The 20250-nt window shown below is 38.2% G+C and overlaps 1 protein-coding gene across 2 annotated transcripts in view; it reads left to right on the forward strand.

Annotated features, from left to right (window-relative positions):
* The window catches only part of LOC111584534 (putative cytochrome P450 120), a 32460-nt gene extending 12958 nt beyond the window's left edge, over positions 1 to 19502 (forward strand). Inside the window, exons 10-12 of one of the 2 annotated variants that reach the window (XM_055019004.1) lie at positions 6322 to 6409; positions 15749 to 15901; positions 16496 to 19502. In XM_055019004.1, coding sequence (XP_054874979.1) covers positions 6322 to 6409; positions 15749 to 15892 — 232 coding nt within the window. In that variant the 3' untranslated portion in view covers positions 15893 to 15901; positions 16496 to 19502. Of the gene's footprint in view, positions 1 to 6321; positions 6410 to 15748 lie in introns of both variants that reach the window. The other variant, XM_023293691.3, reaches the window with a different exon arrangement.
* The last annotated feature ends 748 nt before the right edge of the window (positions 19503 to 20250 follow it).

Genomic DNA, 20250 nt, shown 5'->3' on the forward strand with positions numbered 1-20250 from the left:
GCAATCACAGACGGAAAAAACGAGACAGAGAGAAAACACTTTTTGTGCCCACAGGAGCAGAAAATACACCGGAATGAAATTCAAGAAGCAAATGATGAGAAAGTGGTTGAACTTTTTCTTAAAACAAGAAAACTTTTGCCATTTTCCATCAAGTAGAAACATACATATTAGCTCTATGAAGATTTCTGAACATTGCACATTACAGTTAGTTTTTAATTTGTCTTTTTTAAAGGGATGTTCCCATTTACTGCCTCCATAAACTGACCCTTTGACATTTCCATGACCAGCGGCTGATCTGTGAAGGTTGTCTTCTGCCAGCAAACAAGAAAAAACACACAGCTCTGTTCACACTTCTTACCTGCCACTCCGCTGAGGCTAGCTGTGGTATCACACAGCGACACACGCCGACACACACCGACACCCTGACCATTAGAAGCAGGAAGCTTTCAGCGCCGCGGCACATTAGATGTCGAGGAAATGCATCACGAAAAGCCATTTTCATAAAACCCCAAATAAAAGAAGCAGAAAAATAGAGCGTTTACTTCCATGTGCATTACGGTGCATGGAGATGTTTTTTAAAGGACTGGATGACTTTTGAAATGAAAGGAAAGAAGGCGGAGGACAAGATAACACAGGGAGAACGATAATAAGAAATGGGTGATATTTGAATTTAGCTAAGAAAAAGCAGAGACTTAATGATGTGGAAAGAAGTTTTAACATTTTCTAATGATCTCTTAATATATTTGCATCTTAAATTTGGCAGCAAAAGAAATATGTAAGCAATATATTGGAGATTATTACTCTGCTATGGAACACAGCGGCGTTATGTGATGATCGACATGCATTTGTCTGTCTGTCTGTCTGTCTGTCTGTCTGTCTGTCTGTCTGTCTGTCTGTCTGTTAGCAACATTACTCAAAAACAGACTGACGGATTTGGATGAAATTTTCAGGGAAGGTCAGAAATGACTCAAGGACCAAGTGATTAGATTTCGGCAGTGATACAGCTTATAGTCTGGATGCACGGATTAGTTAAATATTTCTGTATCACTGTAACCATGACAACAAGTGAACGCTACATTAGCTGCCTGTTGATGATCACATGATTGTGATCCTACTACACATCCACCGCTGAGGACCACCAATGTTTATAAAACTGTAACTGTGAAATATTTCCTACTTTTTAAAGGAAATTTGAATAGTTTGAAGACATTTTAAAGTCATTTTGGACCCATTTTTATTCATTTTTTAACCCTTCTCAGCCATCCCAGACCATTAACTCATTTTGACCAGTTAAGGAGGATTTTATGGATGGATGGATGGATGGATGGATGGATAAATGGATGGATAGACAGACACTTTATTAATCCTGAGGGAAATTCAAGATTTCAAGATTCAAGAAATTCACGGTCGTCGTGAGTTTTACTAACAAACACTCGTTTAAACATAATTTCTGCTTTTGCTTGTAATCCGTGAATGATGTGATTAAAACAACCGTCTGTACTGCAGCGTGCTTTATGATAAATTCATGCCGATTAGCCCTGTAGACACATACGCCCACTGCTTTACTATAGCAACCAATGCAGACGGACGAACATCGCCTGAGTGCATGGAACCGACCGCATCACTTTCACATATTCGCCTCAGAAAGATGGACGTGAATATTAGATTATTGGAGAAAAATAATGCGTCCTAGAAGCACAACCGGAGAAACAAAGATGCTCTGTGTGCTGCCTGCGCTGTAAAACTACAACCTGATCTTCCTCCTTCACCCTCCCAGCCGGCCGTTTCCTCTCCATTCACCTCCTCCATTCACCTGTTTCTCCTCATTCATGCTCATTCAGTCAGGCAGGCGGAGGGGGAGCACGATCTATGAATGTATGTATGTCAGCAGCCGCTGCCATGGCAACCGGTCACCTGTCACCGTCTTTACCAATAGGGATTCCCTCTGTGTGTGTGTGTGTGTGTGTGTGTGTGTGTGTGTGTGTGTGTGTGTGTGTGTGTGTGTGTGTGTGTGTGTGTGTGTGTGTGTGTGTGTGTGTGTGTGTGTGTGTGTGTGTGTGTGTGTTCAGGCTGTTTTTCTCTCCCATGACACCCTCTGGAGTGGGATGCGATACAGAAAATTGAGTCACAGACAATCCTTTTCTATTTTTTTTAGTGCGTTTCAAAACAAAAAGTGGGTGATTTCTCTAAAATTAAATCTCTTTTATTGGATGCGACAGTTTTAATAAGTGAGGATAAAAGAATCGCACTGACGCCTAAGCAGACTTTCTGCAAACAATGATGGATGATTATGAGGAATATCCAATTATTGCGTACTACTTGGTGACAAAGTCATTTTTCAAGCCACAGAAATTATTCATTTTTGGAGACAGACTCTCAGCACTTCAGTATATTTTGTCAGACTGTGAGGATGTAGCATCTCGTACTAGTTTGTCTTGTTGTAACTTCATTTTTTTGTCAAGCCAGAGCATCTACTGCGTGATCTAGAGGTCCAACTTTATTCTGATATTTTAAGAAATATCTCAAATGTCTGTTCAACCATGGATCTTTGACGGTTTTCTTATGCAAAACAGAATATTAACTGAGCAAATGAGGCCGTTTTAAATGCACCAAAGTGTGTGTGAAGGCAACAGAGACTCAGCTGAGAAAATGAATCTATGAATGAATAGACAGGTAGCTGCTGCCATGGTAACTGGCCACCTCACACCCGTTTTTACCAATGGGGATTCCCCATTTCCTGTGTGTGTGTTTGTGTGTGTGTTTGTGTGTGCATCATGCATGAGTTAAGGAATGAGTCAGAGGAGATTTTCCTTCAGATAGTATGATGTAAGCGCATTCGTTAGAATTACATAAAAAATGTGATGTGTAGGCGCTGAAAAGTTTAACGCTTATAAAGATTCTTGAATGAAGGTTTAAGGATAAAGTCTGGTGATAATACAGACTGATCTTACAGCCAGATTTGATGATGCTTTTGTCTTTGCCATGCAGTTAGTCTCCATTCCGATCAAAAATGCTCCAAAATTTGCTCTAAATGACTTGTTTTTTTCATGACCACGAAGCCGGATGCTGCAGTCAAAAACAATAACCAAAAGGGGAAATATTAAAAAGATTGTATGCAACATTAAAAAAATAACTTTGTGCAAAAAAATTTATGTGAAATGCATCTTAAAAGAGCATTTCCTATTTCAGTGACAGACGTTTTGTCCAAATATTGACCAAACTGTCAAAAATGAACACTGTTTATCCCTTTAAAACCCACTGTTGCAGAAATACATCAATTTTACTTTTTGAAAGTATTATTTTCTATTTGTATTTTTTTTTTGCTCATTCTTCTATATTTGGGTATAAATAGTATTATTGTTATTTATATTGATTTTGTTTAGTTTTTTGCCAATTTCTTCCTATATTTGAGTATATATATATATATATGTGTGTGTGTGTGTGTGTGTGTGTGCGTGCGTGCGTGTGTGTGTATTATTTTATTTCTTTTTTGCTCATTTTTTTCTGTTACTATTATTATTATTATTATTTTGCTTTATTTTATTTTTTGCTATTTTTTCTATATTTGGGTCTTACAGGGTTAAGGAGGTTATCCCTGACATTGGGATTTTATTGGTACCTCAGATTCTTCCTCGTCTGACCCACAGAAAACCTACCCAGTAATTAGTCTGATTCTTAGACCCAGATCCAGCAGCTAACCTTTGTTCTAACCTTCTATGGATTAACTTATTGTGCACAATGCAAGATTTATGTTGAGTTGATCCCATACATGTTTCTGCTCCTGTAAATACTTAATAAAACCCACACCTGAAGGTATTTTTGAGGCTTTGAAGAGTGACTGTAGGAGATTTCTACCTGCTTGTTTCTAATTGATCCTAACATGCAGCTGAAACTCGTCCATTTCCCTCCGGATGAATAAATCTGTCTGTCAATACGTATCTTCCTGTCTGTGTTTGCTGTACGTTCTCCGACCCCTTTATTGGCCGATCTGTTCCTCCTTCCTCCTACCTGCATCTCTTTCTGCCTTTCCATCTGTCAGTCTTCCTTCCTTCCTGTCTGCCTTGATAGTTGCCTGGCTCCTTTTTCTTGCCACCTGGCTGTTTCGTTTAATGACTGCAGTCCTGTTACATAACAAGCCCACCTACAATCACCACACTTTCATCTGCTTGTGTGCCGTTTTTCCTGCCATAGTTGGGTGTATATTGTCCACTGTGTTTGTCCCAGTGCATATTGTCGCGCTATGTGTGTGTTTGTGTGTACGCTTTTCCAGATGGAAGCGAATCATGTAGCTGGCAAGTTAACATCCTATCAGCCGAACGCCCACACAGACTCCAGCCCCAGATAAATGAATCGGAAATGCTACCGAGCACAGATAGAAATCTTTGCTTCTGCAGCGGATTGTGTGAGTAGTTTCAGATAAAACTGAGAACAGGGAGTTTCCTTCTTGTCTGCAAAAATACTGACACACATCTGTTTTCAGCTGAAGTGGAAATTTGTTGAGCTTTTTTAATGGCTGCATAAATCAACACCAGTACCAATTCTTAGAAAACATATAATAAGTCCGCACTGGTCTCTAAAAATAACAGGAGGTGTGATTGTCGTGGTCTGTGTGGGAGTGAATCTGCATTCATTATGAGGGGCTAGTTTAGTACATAAGTAAGAAATCTGAGTTTTTCAGCTATTTTTCTGCTTTCAGAAGCTGTTGAATGAAACATCCTCAGAGCTGCTCTCTTATTATACTATAAGGAATAAAAACGAATTATACTCCACACTAGATTGTGCTTCTCTGATTCATTTCCCTTCCACTCAGCAGGTTTGATATATGTTGTTGCCGGCCTGCTTGGTGAGACTTCCTCTGTGTGCGTCTCAGTGTTACAGGACCACATCGTAGCAGTGCATTAATACATTAGACAGCAGCGAGCGAGAACACTAATAATCTCCCTTCTCACACACACCGGACCCAGAAGATACACACCGCTAATGCTTCCTGTTTGCTTTTAATCAGAGCTCAGGTTTCAGGAAGACAGGATGCATTAGACATGAGAGGCAAGAGATGGCCGGCAGCAGCGGGCTGCTGACTGACGGCTGGAAACAACCAGCGTCTGTTTATTTGGAGCATATTTTTAGAGGCTTCATGCTGGAGAGTTGCAGAGAAAGTTGGGATGTCATGTCAGTTTGGTGTTGTTCTGTAGACTTCATTGCCAAAGAGGAGTCACGTCGTTGGCTTTTATTCCAGCTACAGGTGAAATGCAGAAAAGGAGGAGTCAGGATGTTTCGACAAAACTCCAAATTGTTGTACAGAGTGTCCCCAAATAATTGACATCATTTGAGATGTCCATATCTGAGTGATGGTCAGGACAAATGAAGGACTTATTTTGGACATACAATGTTTTATTCTAGAAATTTCAAATGAAAAATTCTGGGGGATGGTAATTTCATAATGTTCCAAAGTTATTACAGATGTTCAATGTGTGCGCCGCTTCTGAAACTTCAGAAACTACCGGCCGTCCAGATCCTTTTTTCCGACACAAACAGTCTTCCTCTTGAAACTTCTTAAGCCACGTCCCAATCTGCTTTCCTGTTGGAGCTTGTTTGTGAAATTTTCAACAAGTTCACGTTGCACGTTCACATTTGACTGAGTTTGGGCGTCCTTCGATACACAGAACGTCTTTTCTGTTGCAGTAAACGGCATGTCTATTCCTGAAAGCAGAAAAATAAAAACTTTTTTGCGCAAAAAGAGCAAACAAATTTTCAACTAATTATTTGCTTTTGGCCCACGGGCCGCATGTTGGACACCCCTGATCCCAACCTTAAAGAGATGTTTATGTAAATAATATTTATAAGAAGAGCATAAATAGAAAACAATCTTTGAAACATTGATTGCATTCATAAAGTCTGTGGACGTCGGTGTAAAATAAAAGTTTTGTGACGGATTCTAACAGCGGAAGCGGACAGGAAGTCCCACAGCGTCACATTTAATCACATCTGCATTCAGTTATAAATGATGTATATAATGAAGGTTTAGCATGTGATGTCAGCTCATCATGTCATCATATGATCATCATACGATATCACATCTGATGAGCTTCCTGTGGAAAACAACAGCTTCTTTCACAGGCATGAAGCCGCTCATTATTCTGCTTCACCACTAAGAACGGATTCACACAATACTGGCTCTGGTTTGAAGAAAATCATTAAACTACAGCGAACAGATGATTTTCTTTCCTCCCCACAGGCTTCTGTTCTACAGTTTTGTCACATTATTGATTTGTGAGTCTCTGATTTCTTTGACACGTCTTATTTCTGTTTTTGCATGTGCAGAAACGCAGGCCAGGAGCATTTCCTGTGTTCCTTTGGCAACGGGCCCAGAAACTGCATCGGACCGAAACTCACCAACGTCTTCCTCAAGGTGACTTCTCTCACAACAAACACACATAAACCCACAGTCTTTAATTAATGCCGTTCCTCATTCGGCCTGTAAACTTGTCTGCTTTCTGAGTAAAAGGGTGAACGGAGGTTGCCTGTCTGACTCTCTGCTGCTTTTAATGGCATGTTGAGATATTTGCGGTTCAGCAGCCGCATTTTATATTCTGAGCTTCTGGGTCACATTTGGAGGGAAACCTGCTGGACCGAGTGGAAAGTAAAGAGCAAAGGATGGAGCCTGTCTAAGGTGGAATATGGCCTAAATTTACAGGGATTTACTGTGATACTAACAGCAGCACCAGTGTGAGACTGAGGCTGAACTGTCCACAATAATTCAACCAACAGAACTGAACTCACCTGAAAGTATTCTGTACGCTGCTCATTTATTAAGAAGTATTTAGTTTTAATTTTCTGCGTGTGTACAAAAGCTGTATTTTATCATTTAAATAATTTGAGGTGTTATTTATAAATTTGAAAATACAATAAACTTTGGATCCTCCAGAAAATACAAATGTTGGTGAAGTGGGAAAATTATCAAGCAGATACACACAGCTATGATTAAACCAACAAACAGGTTTGTTACTTTAAAATGACACCTTTTATCAGGGCCAATAGGGTCAATCTATAATTGAGGGACTTTTCAAGTCCATGGGATACATCTTGCATATATTTTTATTAAAAGTAAAAATCGAATGCTTTTTATGTTCATTATAATCATGTCTTTACAAATTCCATAATTATTTATTATGGAAACAATCACTTATTAATAAAAACTGACTGGATATCACTAAAATGTCAACTAAATAACCGTCTGAATTTAATAACAACCACCTTCTAATGAGCTAAACAATAATAAAATGAGCTGATTCAGAAATAGTTTGGATTGTGTTCTTTTTATTAAGTTGAGATAATCATGACAGATACTTCTTTTTGGTAATATATCAAATTTTATATGGAAAATAATAAATTAAATCACTTTCCACTAAGTTCCCCATTACAAAAACACTTCTACAGGAAGTGTGTTAATTCCAGATCACATGACCTGCTCCACATGATGTCATTTCCTCCTGAAGAAAAGACTGGCAAGACTCCAAGGCTTTCTGACTTATTTAATATAAAGTAGTCAACAGGTTTACTACAATATCTTTAGAAATACCTTTCAATTTCAGTTTTACTCAATTGTATATATAATATTTAGAAGAATCTTTCTGTAAAATGCCATGTGGTGTTTTGTTTTGTTGATTTTAGGCCTGAAAACAGCAAAAATGTCAACTATAATACAAAAAGTCTGATAATTATATATTGACCCTTTCCGGTAAAGTGCTGTTCTGTTGGAAAACTTTACTAAATTTAGGCTTAAAATCCTGGTATTTAATCAAATCAAATCTTTATTTGAGATGTCTCATTTAACATGAACCATTTACATGACCCATATTCTGTAAACACACAAAACATTCTGCATTCTTTGGAACAACCACAGTGACTCGGCTGCAACCGACAATCTGCAAGAGAAAAATTCAGGTTGTTTTGGGTGAACTGGGCTGAACTGCAGGCTGTTTTTTATGCTGAGCAGGAATATATCTATAGTATGTAGAGCCACGGTTTTTCCAGTGTTGCCGGGTACACATTTGTGGACACGTGCAAAAAAGTTGAACAGACTGATTGTTTTTGTTTTTTTATTCTTGTTGTTTTTTGCAAACTAAATAATCAGAAAAATCAACTGTGGCATTTGAAGTGCACAGAAGCCATTGTTGAGTTCTTTCTCCTTCTAGCCTTGTTGTTCAGTTTCCATAGACGTGCAGGACTTTATATTGCAGTGAAAACGAGCCCACGGTGAGGACAAATGTGACAGCAGCAAAAAAATCAAAAAAACACACTGGGGCTCAGAGGGTTAAAAAATAATCCTTTCCATTTGTGTCAACATAGATGCTATTTTTCTTATGTAAAGTGAGTAACCAGGTTAAACTTTCACCTTCGAAATAGTTCCTTGTATTCTTCTTACGTGCCAAAAGGACAACTGACAGTAATTAAATGTGTTTGTAAATTAGATGTGAGATGAGAATTTGCAGCTGGAGATGCTTTGAAAAGCTGCTGCTGATGTAAACTGAACTTTACCTGCTGCTGCTGCCGGATGTTTGTATTATTCTAAATTCTAGGTGATACAATGTGTCTATCTCAGAGTTGGCAGAGATTCATTAGCAGATCAGGTATTCAGTTTCACCTTTCTGGTCACTGCGCAGGAAAAGCGCTCACAGCGAGCCAGCTGTGGTCGGTATCTGCAGGTCTGCAACAAACCATCCCCCAACCATCCAGCAAATAGAGCACAACTTGTGGGAATGACGAAATGCATGGCTGTGTGTGTGTTTGTTTGTGTAGATAAACCACAGGGAGAGACCCGAGGACTGATTGTCCTGTTTTAATCAGCTCCCAGTCCCAGTGGCAGCTCTCACCATAGCCACCACCGCCTATACTGGTCCATGCACAGCCTATGGAAAGCAGCAGAACAGGACAGGTGTGTTACAGGTGTGACAACAGGAAGCTGACAGGTTTACTTCCCATACGGGGGCTGTCCCTCTGGAAACAGGTGTGTGTCAGCAAATGTGTTGCCAAAGGGGTGACACCAACCTGAAAACAGAAACCATGAGCCGGCAGGTTATAGTTAGAAACATATGGAGCTGTGTTTTAACCCTCCTGTTGTCCTCATTTACGGGCAGCAAAAAATATTGTTCCTTCGTCCGAAAAAAATCCAAAAATTCAGCAAGAAATTTCCCCAAATTTATAAATGATTTCAAAATCTTAAGGAAGAAAAATTTTAAAAATTCCTTAAAAATTTCCCTTAATATTTTTTTTAAATCCCCAAATTTGGCTCGAAATAAAAAAAAAAAAAAAAAAATTGTAAGTATTTTTTAAAAAAATCAATAAAAATCTTCCAAAAAAAATCCTAAAAATATCTAAAGTGATTCCATATATATCAGTAAAACTTCTAATATTTTCTTTAAGAACATTCCAAAAAAAATCAAACAAAATCCAGTGAAATTTGCTGGATTTTGGTTGGATTTTTTTTTTGTGAATGTTCTTCAGAAACATTTTTAACATTTCTTTTCTCCACCAAAAAATGTTCAAAAATTTCCCAAAAATGTTGAAAATGTGGACATCAGAAGTTTCACTGTGAAAATATTTTTCCCCCACATTTTCAAACTTTAAAACGGGTCAGTTTTGACCCGCAGGACGACACGAGGGTTAAGAAGAGGAAAAAACTCCCTTTCATCAGGAGAAAACCTTCAGCAGAACCAGGTTCTGGGAGGGCAACCGTCTGCCTCAGCTGGTCGAGATGAGGGTAAAACTGAGAGAGAGCAGGACAGCAATGAGAAAAAAGAAACTAACAGTGAATAAGAGAAGAATAAACACTGGATAGTTGGTGAAGCATCAAAATGCAGCTCCAAAGCCACAGATAGTTGCAGTAAGGACAAAATGACAAAACTACAGAAGGAAGACACAAGACTGGTGACATACAGTACATAGTGTATAAATGTACTACAGGTACCTTTATTTACTGCAGCCTCGCAAAATGTAGTTACCTAATGAAATTACCTGGCTATGTGTAAATGCTTTGTAAGGCTTATATAATCTAGAACAGTTAGAACACTTATCTAGTTACAATTCTGAAGCAGTGATTAGATAATTGCTGTTTGTGACAGGGTTTTTTGTCATATTTTTCATTGAAATGTACAGAACGAGCTGTAGTTGTGGTCATTCGGGTCAGCTGCTGGTTGTTCCTCAGTGAACGAGGCGAGACGGAGCAGTCGAGAAAGCAGAGGGAAGGAAGCGCTGGTGGGCCAATGAAAGGCTTATCTCAGCTGTCCACATCCGTTGAGTCAGACTCAGAGTACGTTATTTAACCTCCGCTGGTACATTACAGCCGCCAAGACGGCCTTTTCATGCTTTTCTCTTCTCAGATTATTTCAGAGGAAAAACAGCAACACGCAGGGGGGTGTCGAAATGCAACTGTCAGGGATGACTCAGTCCTGCACACACACACACACACACACACACACACACACACACACGCTCACACACACACTCATGAGTCATTGTACATGTCTGGCGTGATTGAACGGAGCTCAGGTGGAGTTCATCGCAGTTTAATGCGTCCAAATTCAGCTCTCGTCATCGTCCAGCAGGACAATCATATCTCATTATTTCAGATTGGATTACTTATCCCAGATAACCAGCTGCTTGTTTGTAACGCTGATGAAGTGGCATAATGTGGACTGAACACGCTGCCGTACACCTGCTCTCCACTGTACTGTGTTACTCATGTGTGTGTATTTATGTAAGACATCCATTCGAGATCAGTCTCGAGACCACTTTTTTTTTTTTTTTTTTTAAAGTTATTTTTTTTGTCAGCTTTTATTAGATAGGCGCAGTGAGAGAGAGAGACAGGGGAGAAGAGTCGGGGGAAGACATGCAGCAAGGGGCCGCGAGCGGGAATCGAACCCAGGCCAGCTGCATCGGGGACCAGCCCCTGTACATGGGTCGCCCGCTCAACGGGTTGAACTATACGGGCGCCCCATAGAGGCCACTTTTTGAAGCTCTCGGTCTTGTCTCGCACTCGACCGCATTTTTACTCGGTCTTGTCTCGGTCTCGGGCACAGAGGACTCGGGATTTTTACTGCGAGAGTAGCCGAGACCATGGCTTCACCGACAGCACTGAACTACCTCTCAACTGTCTCATTTGTTCAGTAACAGCTTTGTTGTGATTGGATGCAAAACTCCCCGCCTCGAATGTAACCAATAACTGAAGTGATTTTTAATTTGGATGATTTTTACGGGCTGTGACCTGTCACCTACCCCGCCCCTCTTCACACGTACTCCGCTACAGTTAATGCCGGAAGCGGAAGAAGGAGTCTGCTCCCCGGGAAAGATGTCAGCTAACTCTGCTGTAATAAAGTTTGGCTTTTCTAACCATAAACAGTTTATCTGTAAATCAACGTCAAAAAGAAAACACAGCGCTATATGCAAATTCTGCAACGCAACGCTCACTGAGGCGGCTGGAACCACATCAAACTTTTATCGACACTTGGAGAGGAAGCATAAAGAAAGGTAAGCTAACGCTACATGGCGCTAGCCAAGTGAGCAAGATAAATTTAGCAAGCTGTAGTTTGTGAATATATATATGTTTGTGTGTGTGTGTGTGTGTGTGTGTGTGTGTACATGTATATATAGGAAAAAGGCATGTGGTAGTGTTTTACGTTGGCCTTGCGCTTCTCATAAACGATAAAGAGACAGGCTACATGAAGCTTTGTTTATGTTCCATCAATGTTAGCTAATGTTAGCTCTGACATAGCGGCACATACCGCGGTACCGCTGCTCACTTGGATGAGAGCTACTGATGTGACAGAGGAGTGTCCACTTCAAATTATGCACCCCGTCTATGAAAAAGTTCCATCTCACGTATGCAACTTGGCCTGGCAATGTACACACTTAATTTTAGTGCCAATTTTTAGAATTAAAACACACAATTGTATAATAATTGTGTAACTTAAGTATAAATTAAAACAAATATGTGTATAAGTAGAGAGGGTTTTTAGCAGAGGGGGCGTTATAATGAGACCCCATCGTGCACATTTAGGTCACAAAATGTTGCAGTCTCTCATGCTTCTAAAATGCAACCAAACTCTACTTTAAACTCACTTCCCGTGATGTAATTTTTAAGGGCCATGTTGTTTATAGTGTTTATAAACGACCCTTTCATGTGTTTATCCTTGGTGGTGAGCTTTGAATAACAAAGTATTTTGCCTCAGCAGTTTGTCAGGGAAATACTTGTAGTTTGGCCTTTCAGTGTCTGACCTCTTTGAAGATACATTGACATGTTATATTTCATTGCATTTTAGATGCTGATATTTGGCATTGTTTTTTCTAGTGGTTCCAGTTTTTTTCTTTTACAATAATACACCTTTAAAAAAAATCACCCAAATTCAGTTATATCCGTTTTATCAAACAAGAAATATTTGTGGTGTAATAGAAATAAAGAGGCCACTGTTCTAGATTAAGATATGTTGTAGAAAATTGTACATATTTGTGCATGGCTTGATATTGTTTTGAAAACAAGACAAAAATGAAGACGCAAGTATTAAATATTTGTTTGATACTTTCCATATTGAATGGTTGTTTGTCGTTGCAGACAAGAGTATTACAGGCAACCTTACACTTGCCTAAAAACTACATTGAATAAGTACTGAATAAAATGGTTAAGTTAAATTTAATATGGTCTCGCTTTGTCTTGGTCTCGGTCTTGACTCGGTCTCGACCCCTCAAAGTCTTGGCCTTGTCTCGGTCTCGATACACTGTGGTCTCGGCCATGTCTTGGTCTCGGTTTAGGTGGTTTCAACTACAACACTAGTGGACGGTACCGTGTTTATCGATATACATACATTATACAACAACCCAGGATTTCCCAACAGAACATTGGACTGTAATGAGATGATCAATGTCATCCACTTCACCTGTTCATGGCGCATATTAGCATCCAATGACGCATAACTGAATTAGGTTGAAATGTAATTAACAAGCAATATTACTGCTACTAGTTTCAGTTAGATCATGATCATAGTGAACATAAAAAACATGAATTAGGACAAATTTCATGTCATTCTGGACTAATTTTCTGTAATTATGGATCATTTCCAAGTCATTTTGGACAATTTTTGAGTCATTTTGGACAGTTTTCTTGTCAATTTCATCATGTTTTAAGATAAGATAAGATAAGATAAAGTTCTTTATTTCTCCCCACTCCAGGGGGAAATTTACATTGTTACAGCAGCTTTATTTACAATATATACAAGGGTGGCAAAATTTTTTAACAGAAAAAATAAAAATAAAAATAAAGTTTAAAAGTGCAGAGATGTGCAGTGCAAGAATGTTTATGTCAGCTTGGTTCTTTTCTCATTATTTTGGATCATTTTCAAGTCATTTTGGACAGTTTTCGAGTCATTTAGGACAAATTTCATGTCATTCTGGACTAATTTTCTGTAGTTATGGACAATTTGGACAACTTTCTTATCAATTTCAACATGACTCATTGAAAAGTCTCTCAGTTATAGATTGACCTGCATACCTCAGACCACATCTGTCCCTGTATATCCAGCCCAGTTGTAGCTATAAGAACAGACTGTCTGGCTGTATAAAGAACATGTGAGAGGCTTTCTGCAGGCTGAGCGTTTGCACATGCCACCACAGACACACACACACACACACACACACACACACACACACACACACACACACACACACACACACACACACACACACACACACACACACACACACACACACACACACACACAGGGCATGGCCAGAGTAGAAAGTAGACCGCGGGGATCTGGGTCAGAGAAGTGACTCATCGCCTCCCTTCATCCTTCCCCTGTCCTCCTTCCTCCCCTCCCCCAGCTCATCATCCTTCCTCCGGTCCCTCGCTTCTTTCCTCCCTCCATCCCTCCCATCCATCCCGCTCCTCCCCTCCATCAGGGAAATCTTCATTCATAAAGCCAAGGGGAAAATGTGTGTTGGTGGATGGCTGGTCGGCTGCAGGATAAGCCAACATGGCAGGCTGGCTGTGACATCACCATAGAGAATAACAGAATATCACACAGAGGTGTCAAACATGCGGCCCGCGGGCCAAAAGCGGTCCTCCAGAGGGTCCAATCCAGTCCTCAAAGTGTAAAAATTCCAGAGAAGACATTAACTGCAGATTGTAAATTAGTAAAACTATAAATTTAAAATAATTTCTAGACCATGACAGGTAGTTTGGATCAGAAAGTAAAATACTAGATTGTTCATTGTTCTTTTGTCATTTTGTGTCTCATTTTTGTGATATTTTTTGTCTTGTTTTTGTCTGATTTTTGTCGTTCCTCTCATTTTTTTCATTTTGCTTCTCTTTTTTTGTGTTTCCTTTTTGTCTCGCTTTTGTTTTTTGTCTTGTTTTGTCATATTGTGTTTGGCTTTATTCATTATTTTGTGTGTTGTTTGTGTTTTGTGTTTTTTATTCTCACTTGTGTTCTTTGTCCATTTTTTTGTCATTTTGTTTCTTGCTTTTGCCATTTTTTGTCTAGTTTGTGTCATTTGTATAATTTTTTGTCTCTATTTTTTGTCACTGTAACTTTTTTGCCAAATTTTTTTGTCTCTTTTTTTGTTTTGTATTGTTTGTCTCATTTTTTGTCGTTTTGTGTCTCATTTTTGTCATATTTTTTGTCTTGTTTTTGTTGTGTTTTGTCTGACTTTTTGTTTGTCTTGTTTTTCATTTTGTTTCTAGTTTTTGTCATTTTGTGTTTCCCTTTTTGTCTCGCTTGTGTTTTTTGTCTCATTTTTGTCATTTTGTGTTTATTCGTTCTTTTGTCTCGTTTGTGTTGTTTTTTGTCTTTTTTTGTCTCGCTTGTGTTTTGTCCATTTTTTTGTCACTTCGTATTTCGTTTTTGTAATATTTTGTCTTGTTTTTGTAGTTTTTTGTCATTTTTTGTCTCATTTGTGTAATTTTTTGCCTTGTTTTGTGTCTCATTTTTTCTGCTTTGTCTTTTTTTGTCTGATTTTTGTCAGTTTGATCATAAAGTAAAATCCTATATTAAGTTCCAGATGACTAAATGTTGTGTTCCTTTGTAGACACTCTGTGATCTGGACGTTGTAATGTGGAAATGATAAACTGAGGATGAATGCTGCTGAAATTGAACTTATTTTTCTTAGCAAATTTCAGGTTGTTCATGATGTATTGTAGAAAGATAATTCCTTAAATGTGAACATTTTCAGAATTTACTTTTTTGCACTAAACAAAGGAAACATTAGTAGTTGTGGTTGTTTATAGGTTATGTTGTGATATTACTGCTCCAACCCGCTTTAGATCAGATTAGGTTGAATGTGGAACCTGAACTAAGATGAGTTTGACACCCCTGATCTACCACATGCTTCAATAAACTGAAGAATCTGTATGACTCGAGTGATAATTAATTTTTAGCTTTTCTGTCTAAAAGCAAGAACTGGATCCAAAGGACTCAATGTTCCAGCAGAACTTGGCCGCTGAAAGGTGTTGCATTGCTATTTTCAAACCTGGAAACAGGCGTAAAGTGTTGTGGAGGCTGCAGCTTTGCAAGTTGGAGGCTTATTCACCGTCCGTGGAGGCTGCAGCTCTGCCAAGCGCCTTCTGCTTTAACATTTAGTTTCTACTCTGCTGTAAAATCACCAAACTGTCACTTCTACTCCCGCAGAACTCTAAGTTCCGTTTAAAAGGAAACACGTCACGTCCAGAAAACGGTGTTCTTTCTGTTTCTGCTGCCAGGAAGCGTGCACGTACCTGTTAGAGCACTACGACTGGAGCTTGGACCCTCCGGATCAGGACCTGCAGTACAAATGGCTGCCGGTGTCTCGGCCCGCCGACCCCCCGACCATCTCCTTCACCCCGACAGGATGTGACACCAGATAGAGATGCACAGTACGTTTCACGAAGCACTAGAAACTGACCGTCAAGCAAACATAGTGTCAAGAATGAGCAGAGGAAGCGAAGAGTTTTACTGATATATATGGAATTACTTCAGATATTTTTAGGATTTTTTTTGGAAGATTTTTACTTATTTTTTGAAAATGTTTACAAGGTTTTGCAAATTTAAAGTTTGAAAATGTGGGAAAAAAATATCACTTTAAATATTTTTAGGATTTTTTTGGGAAGAGTTTTACTCATTTTTTGAAAATATTTTCTTGCCAAATTTGTTATTTTAAAAAAAAAAAAAAAAACTTTTAAGGGAAACTTTTAAGGAATTATTAGAATTTTCTTCCTGAAGGTTTTGCAAATTTTCAGAAATTTGGGGAATTTTTTTTGCAGAATTTTTGGATTTTTTTCATACAAGGAAACAATATTTTTTGTGGCCTGTAAATGAGGACAACAGGAGGGTTAGGTAGGTGGTATTTATAAAAGTAATAATAATAATAACTTAAAAAAAATTTCAATTAACCTCCAATAATTTGAGCTAGAAATGGCATTTTTTTCCCCCTCTTACTGCAGTATAAATATTCACACTGTTCCATGCAGGTTCTCTCACGTGCACACATGAAGACGGAGGTAAACCCTCAGATTCCATCACTGGCTGTCTCCCCTGCCCCTCTACCACCTAGCAACCACCACTGCTTAGCAACAGTTCGTCATACCGACACCGACTTGCCTCCGTTTAATATGCAAGTCTCACACACACACTAACCTGGTTATTTTTGAAAGCATTCGGTCGACACGCCGTCTGAATCCTGTGTAAACGATGCCAGGAGGCATTTTAGAAGGATCTGAATCATAAACGTGAGCTACCCGGCGCCTGCTACGGGAGAATTAATGTCATATTTATTAACCCTCCTGTTCGTCTCATTTACCAAAAAATATTGTTTCCTTGTCTGAAAAAAAAAAATCCAGAAAATCTGCAAAAAAAAATTTGCAAAACCTTCAGGAAGAAAATTCCAATAATTCCTTAAAAGTTTCCCTTAAAAGTTTGATTTTTAAAAATCCCCCAAATTTGGCAAGAAAATTATTGAAAATATTTTCAAAAAATGAGTAAAAATCTTCCAAAAAAATCCTAAAAATATCTAAAGTGATTGCATATAAGTAAAACTTCTAATATTTTCTTTAAGAACATTCACAAAAAAATCAACCAAAATCTAGTGAAATTCGCTAGATTTTGGTTGATTTTTTGTGAATGCTCTTAAGAAACATTTTTAACATTTCTTTTTTTCCACCAAAAAATGTTCAGAGATTTCCCAAAAATGTTGAAAATGTGGACATCAGAAGTTTCACTGTGAAAATCTATTTTTTTTTCCCCACATTTTCAAACTTTGAAACGGGTCAGTTTTGACCTGCAGGATGACACGAGGGTTAATGTGAAGTGCTTTGTGTGATGTCACATACATGTGTTGTGTGTTTTTGTGTTTTTATCTGCACTTTGTGGTTTTATGGTGTCTTAATGTTTGAGACACTGTCTGACTTTATGTAATGTTTAATTTTTTAAGTGTGTAACTCTGAGTGCTTTGTTACGGGAAAAAATGTGGTTTCCATTATTTCATGTGGTCACATATGATGTAATTTTAAATGCGATTAACTTATTTATCTGACTTTATTTTTAGTTTGTACCACAGTGGAGTGATTTCCAAGGAATGAGAGGTCATCAGGCGATTAAAAGAAAAAAAACAAACATGGTTTAAAGGTCATTTTAACATATATTCAATTACTATTCTGCTGTAAAGTCATATTTAAATTAAAATGAACCTGCTAGCAGGTTTAAAAGGCATGTTATCTTTTTAAAAAATCGCCCATTTAGAAAGTAGAAAACACACAATGAAAGAATAATTGTTTTCTCCTTTCTGATGCTTCTCAGCTCATTTATGTTTAGCATGCTGTTCCGTTAACCAGATTTAAACACTTTATTCTGCATGTCTCATTTAAAAATTTACTAAAAATAAATAGTTTGCCTTAATCAGATTGTAGGAAAAAAGAAAAGGAAAAAATCTGTAGCCCGTAGTGACTCGTCTGGAACTAACAATCAAATATTCTGAGGCTTTTCTGCTGAACTACAGGCAGTGTTTACAGCTATCAGATAGCAGATAAGTATGAAAAATAGGTCAAATATTTACAATATGTAGACTGGTTATTGTTTTCTACTGTTGGGAACACAAATGGCAGCACTTGAAATGTTGATTCTGGATTTTTCAACTTTTGCAAAGTAAATTATCCCAAATATTCAACTTTTGTTTTTTCTTTTTTTGTATAATTAATGCATTCTAACACAAACCTTTTACCTGTATCGGTGTACAGTTGATGTTTATTAGATATATTTGTATAATCTTGTGCAATCCGAAGTAATGCCTTAATATTCAGGTTTTAGTCGCTGTCAAAGGTGTTATTTACTACTTTTGTTTTTCTTTTTTTATGATTCAGGGCATTCTAGCGGGGTAATATGACATATTTTAGTTCTCTCTGCTTCTAGTCGTGGCTGTGCTGTGTGTTTAGTACAGGGGTGTCCAACATGCAGCCCGTGGGCCAAAAGCGGTCCTCCAGAGGGTCCAATCCGGCCCTCAAAGTGTAAAAATTACAGAGAAGACATTAACTGCAGATTGTAAATTAGTAAAACTATAAATTTAAAATCATTTCTAGACCATGACAAGTTGTTTTGATCATAGAGTAAAATACTAGATTGTTCTTTTGTCTCATTTTTTAATATTTTGTCTTGTTTTTGTTGTTTTTTGTCTTTTTTCGTCAGACTTTTGACGTTTGTCATATTTTTGTCGTCTTGTTTCTCGCTTTTGTCTTGCTAGTGTTTTTTTGTGTTATTTTTGTCATTTTTTGTTTTGCCTTATTCGTTGTTCTGTGTATAGTTTGTCGTTTGTCTACTTTTTTGTCATTTTGTTTCTCGTTTTTGTCATTTGTCCATTTTTTTTGTCTCTTTTTGTTGTTTCGTGTCGTTTATCTCATTTTTGTCATTTTGTTTCTCATTTTTGTCATTTTGTGTCAGATTTTTGTAATATTTCACCTTGTTTTTGTTGTCTTTTTTTGTCTGACTTTTGTTGTTTTGATCATAAAGTACAGTCCTCTATGGTTCAGTCCCAGATAGCTGTGACTAAATGTTGTGTTCCTTTGTAGACACTCTGTGATCTGGAAGTTGTAAAGTGTAAATGATAAACTGAGGCTGAATGTTGATGAAATTGAACTTATTTTTCTTCAGAAATTTCAGGTTGTTTTGAAAAAAGATAATTCCTTAAATGTGAGCATTTTCAGAATGTACTTTTTTTGCAGTAAAACAAAACAAACATTAGGAATTGTGGTTATTTATAGGTTATTATACTGTGGTTTTACTGGTCACTGGAGATCAAATTGGGTTGAATGTGGAACCTGAACTAAAATTAATTTGACAACATCAAAATTACAGTTTCAGGACACCTAAGGTTGAGATGCACTTACAGAAATAAATGCACAACAACATTCTTGCTGTATTTTATCGTGTTCGAGGCATTTCAGGACCGCTGTGTTGGTTAAAATAAAGATCTGCTCAGTCTGAACGACACCCAAAGCGAGTAGCGTGAGCTCTGCTGTAGGCTTGTGTCTCAGAAAGATGTTTTTGTCCTCGCAGAGAGCCGCTGAACAAAACCTACTGTTCCCTCTGCTTCACACACACTTTATTCCATCCTACAACCGTCAGCTATGTTGCAGCCGTGCACGCTTCTTTCTCTCTCACACTTGCAGACGTGCATCACACAGGATCTGGCAGAAGATGAGTTTTTTGTGAGCAGATTGGTATGACTCACCGCTCTCCCTGCACTCGTCCATTAGCTGAAGCTCCGACTCAAGCATTCATGACAGGCGACAGGGACTTACGGTGAATCCTCTTACGCACAAGGACACACGGCTCTGTTTTAGTTATTCTAGCTTGTTTTCATGTCATTTCATTGCTCTCTTTTTTTCTGTTTTAATGTCCTAGTTTAGTTTAAAACACCGGCAGACTAAACAGTTTAAGTACAGTACTCAGGGTTTCTCCGTTTCACCTCATTAGGTGCAAATCAGACACACTTTAATGCACCGTGTTTTCCAAAGCATATTTAACTCAGATCTCAGTCTCTTCTGTCCCATCAGCTGCTGCTTTAAATTCAAGTCTGTATGGTAGAAAATGCCAGTGCAGATAGTTCACTTTTTGATGCAGTCGTGAACAGAAGTTGACATCCACTTGTAAAGATCACGTGTACCATGGCAGTCTGAAGTTTCTAGTGACTCCTGTAACTCTGAATTTTTCTGTGATGGAATCATTGAAAAGCATG

This window comes from Amphiprion ocellaris, chromosome 17 (assembly GCF_022539595.1).
Source record: "Amphiprion ocellaris isolate individual 3 ecotype Okinawa chromosome 17, ASM2253959v1, whole genome shotgun sequence".
Classification (NCBI taxonomy): Eukaryota; Metazoa; Chordata; class Actinopteri; family Pomacentridae; genus Amphiprion; species Amphiprion ocellaris.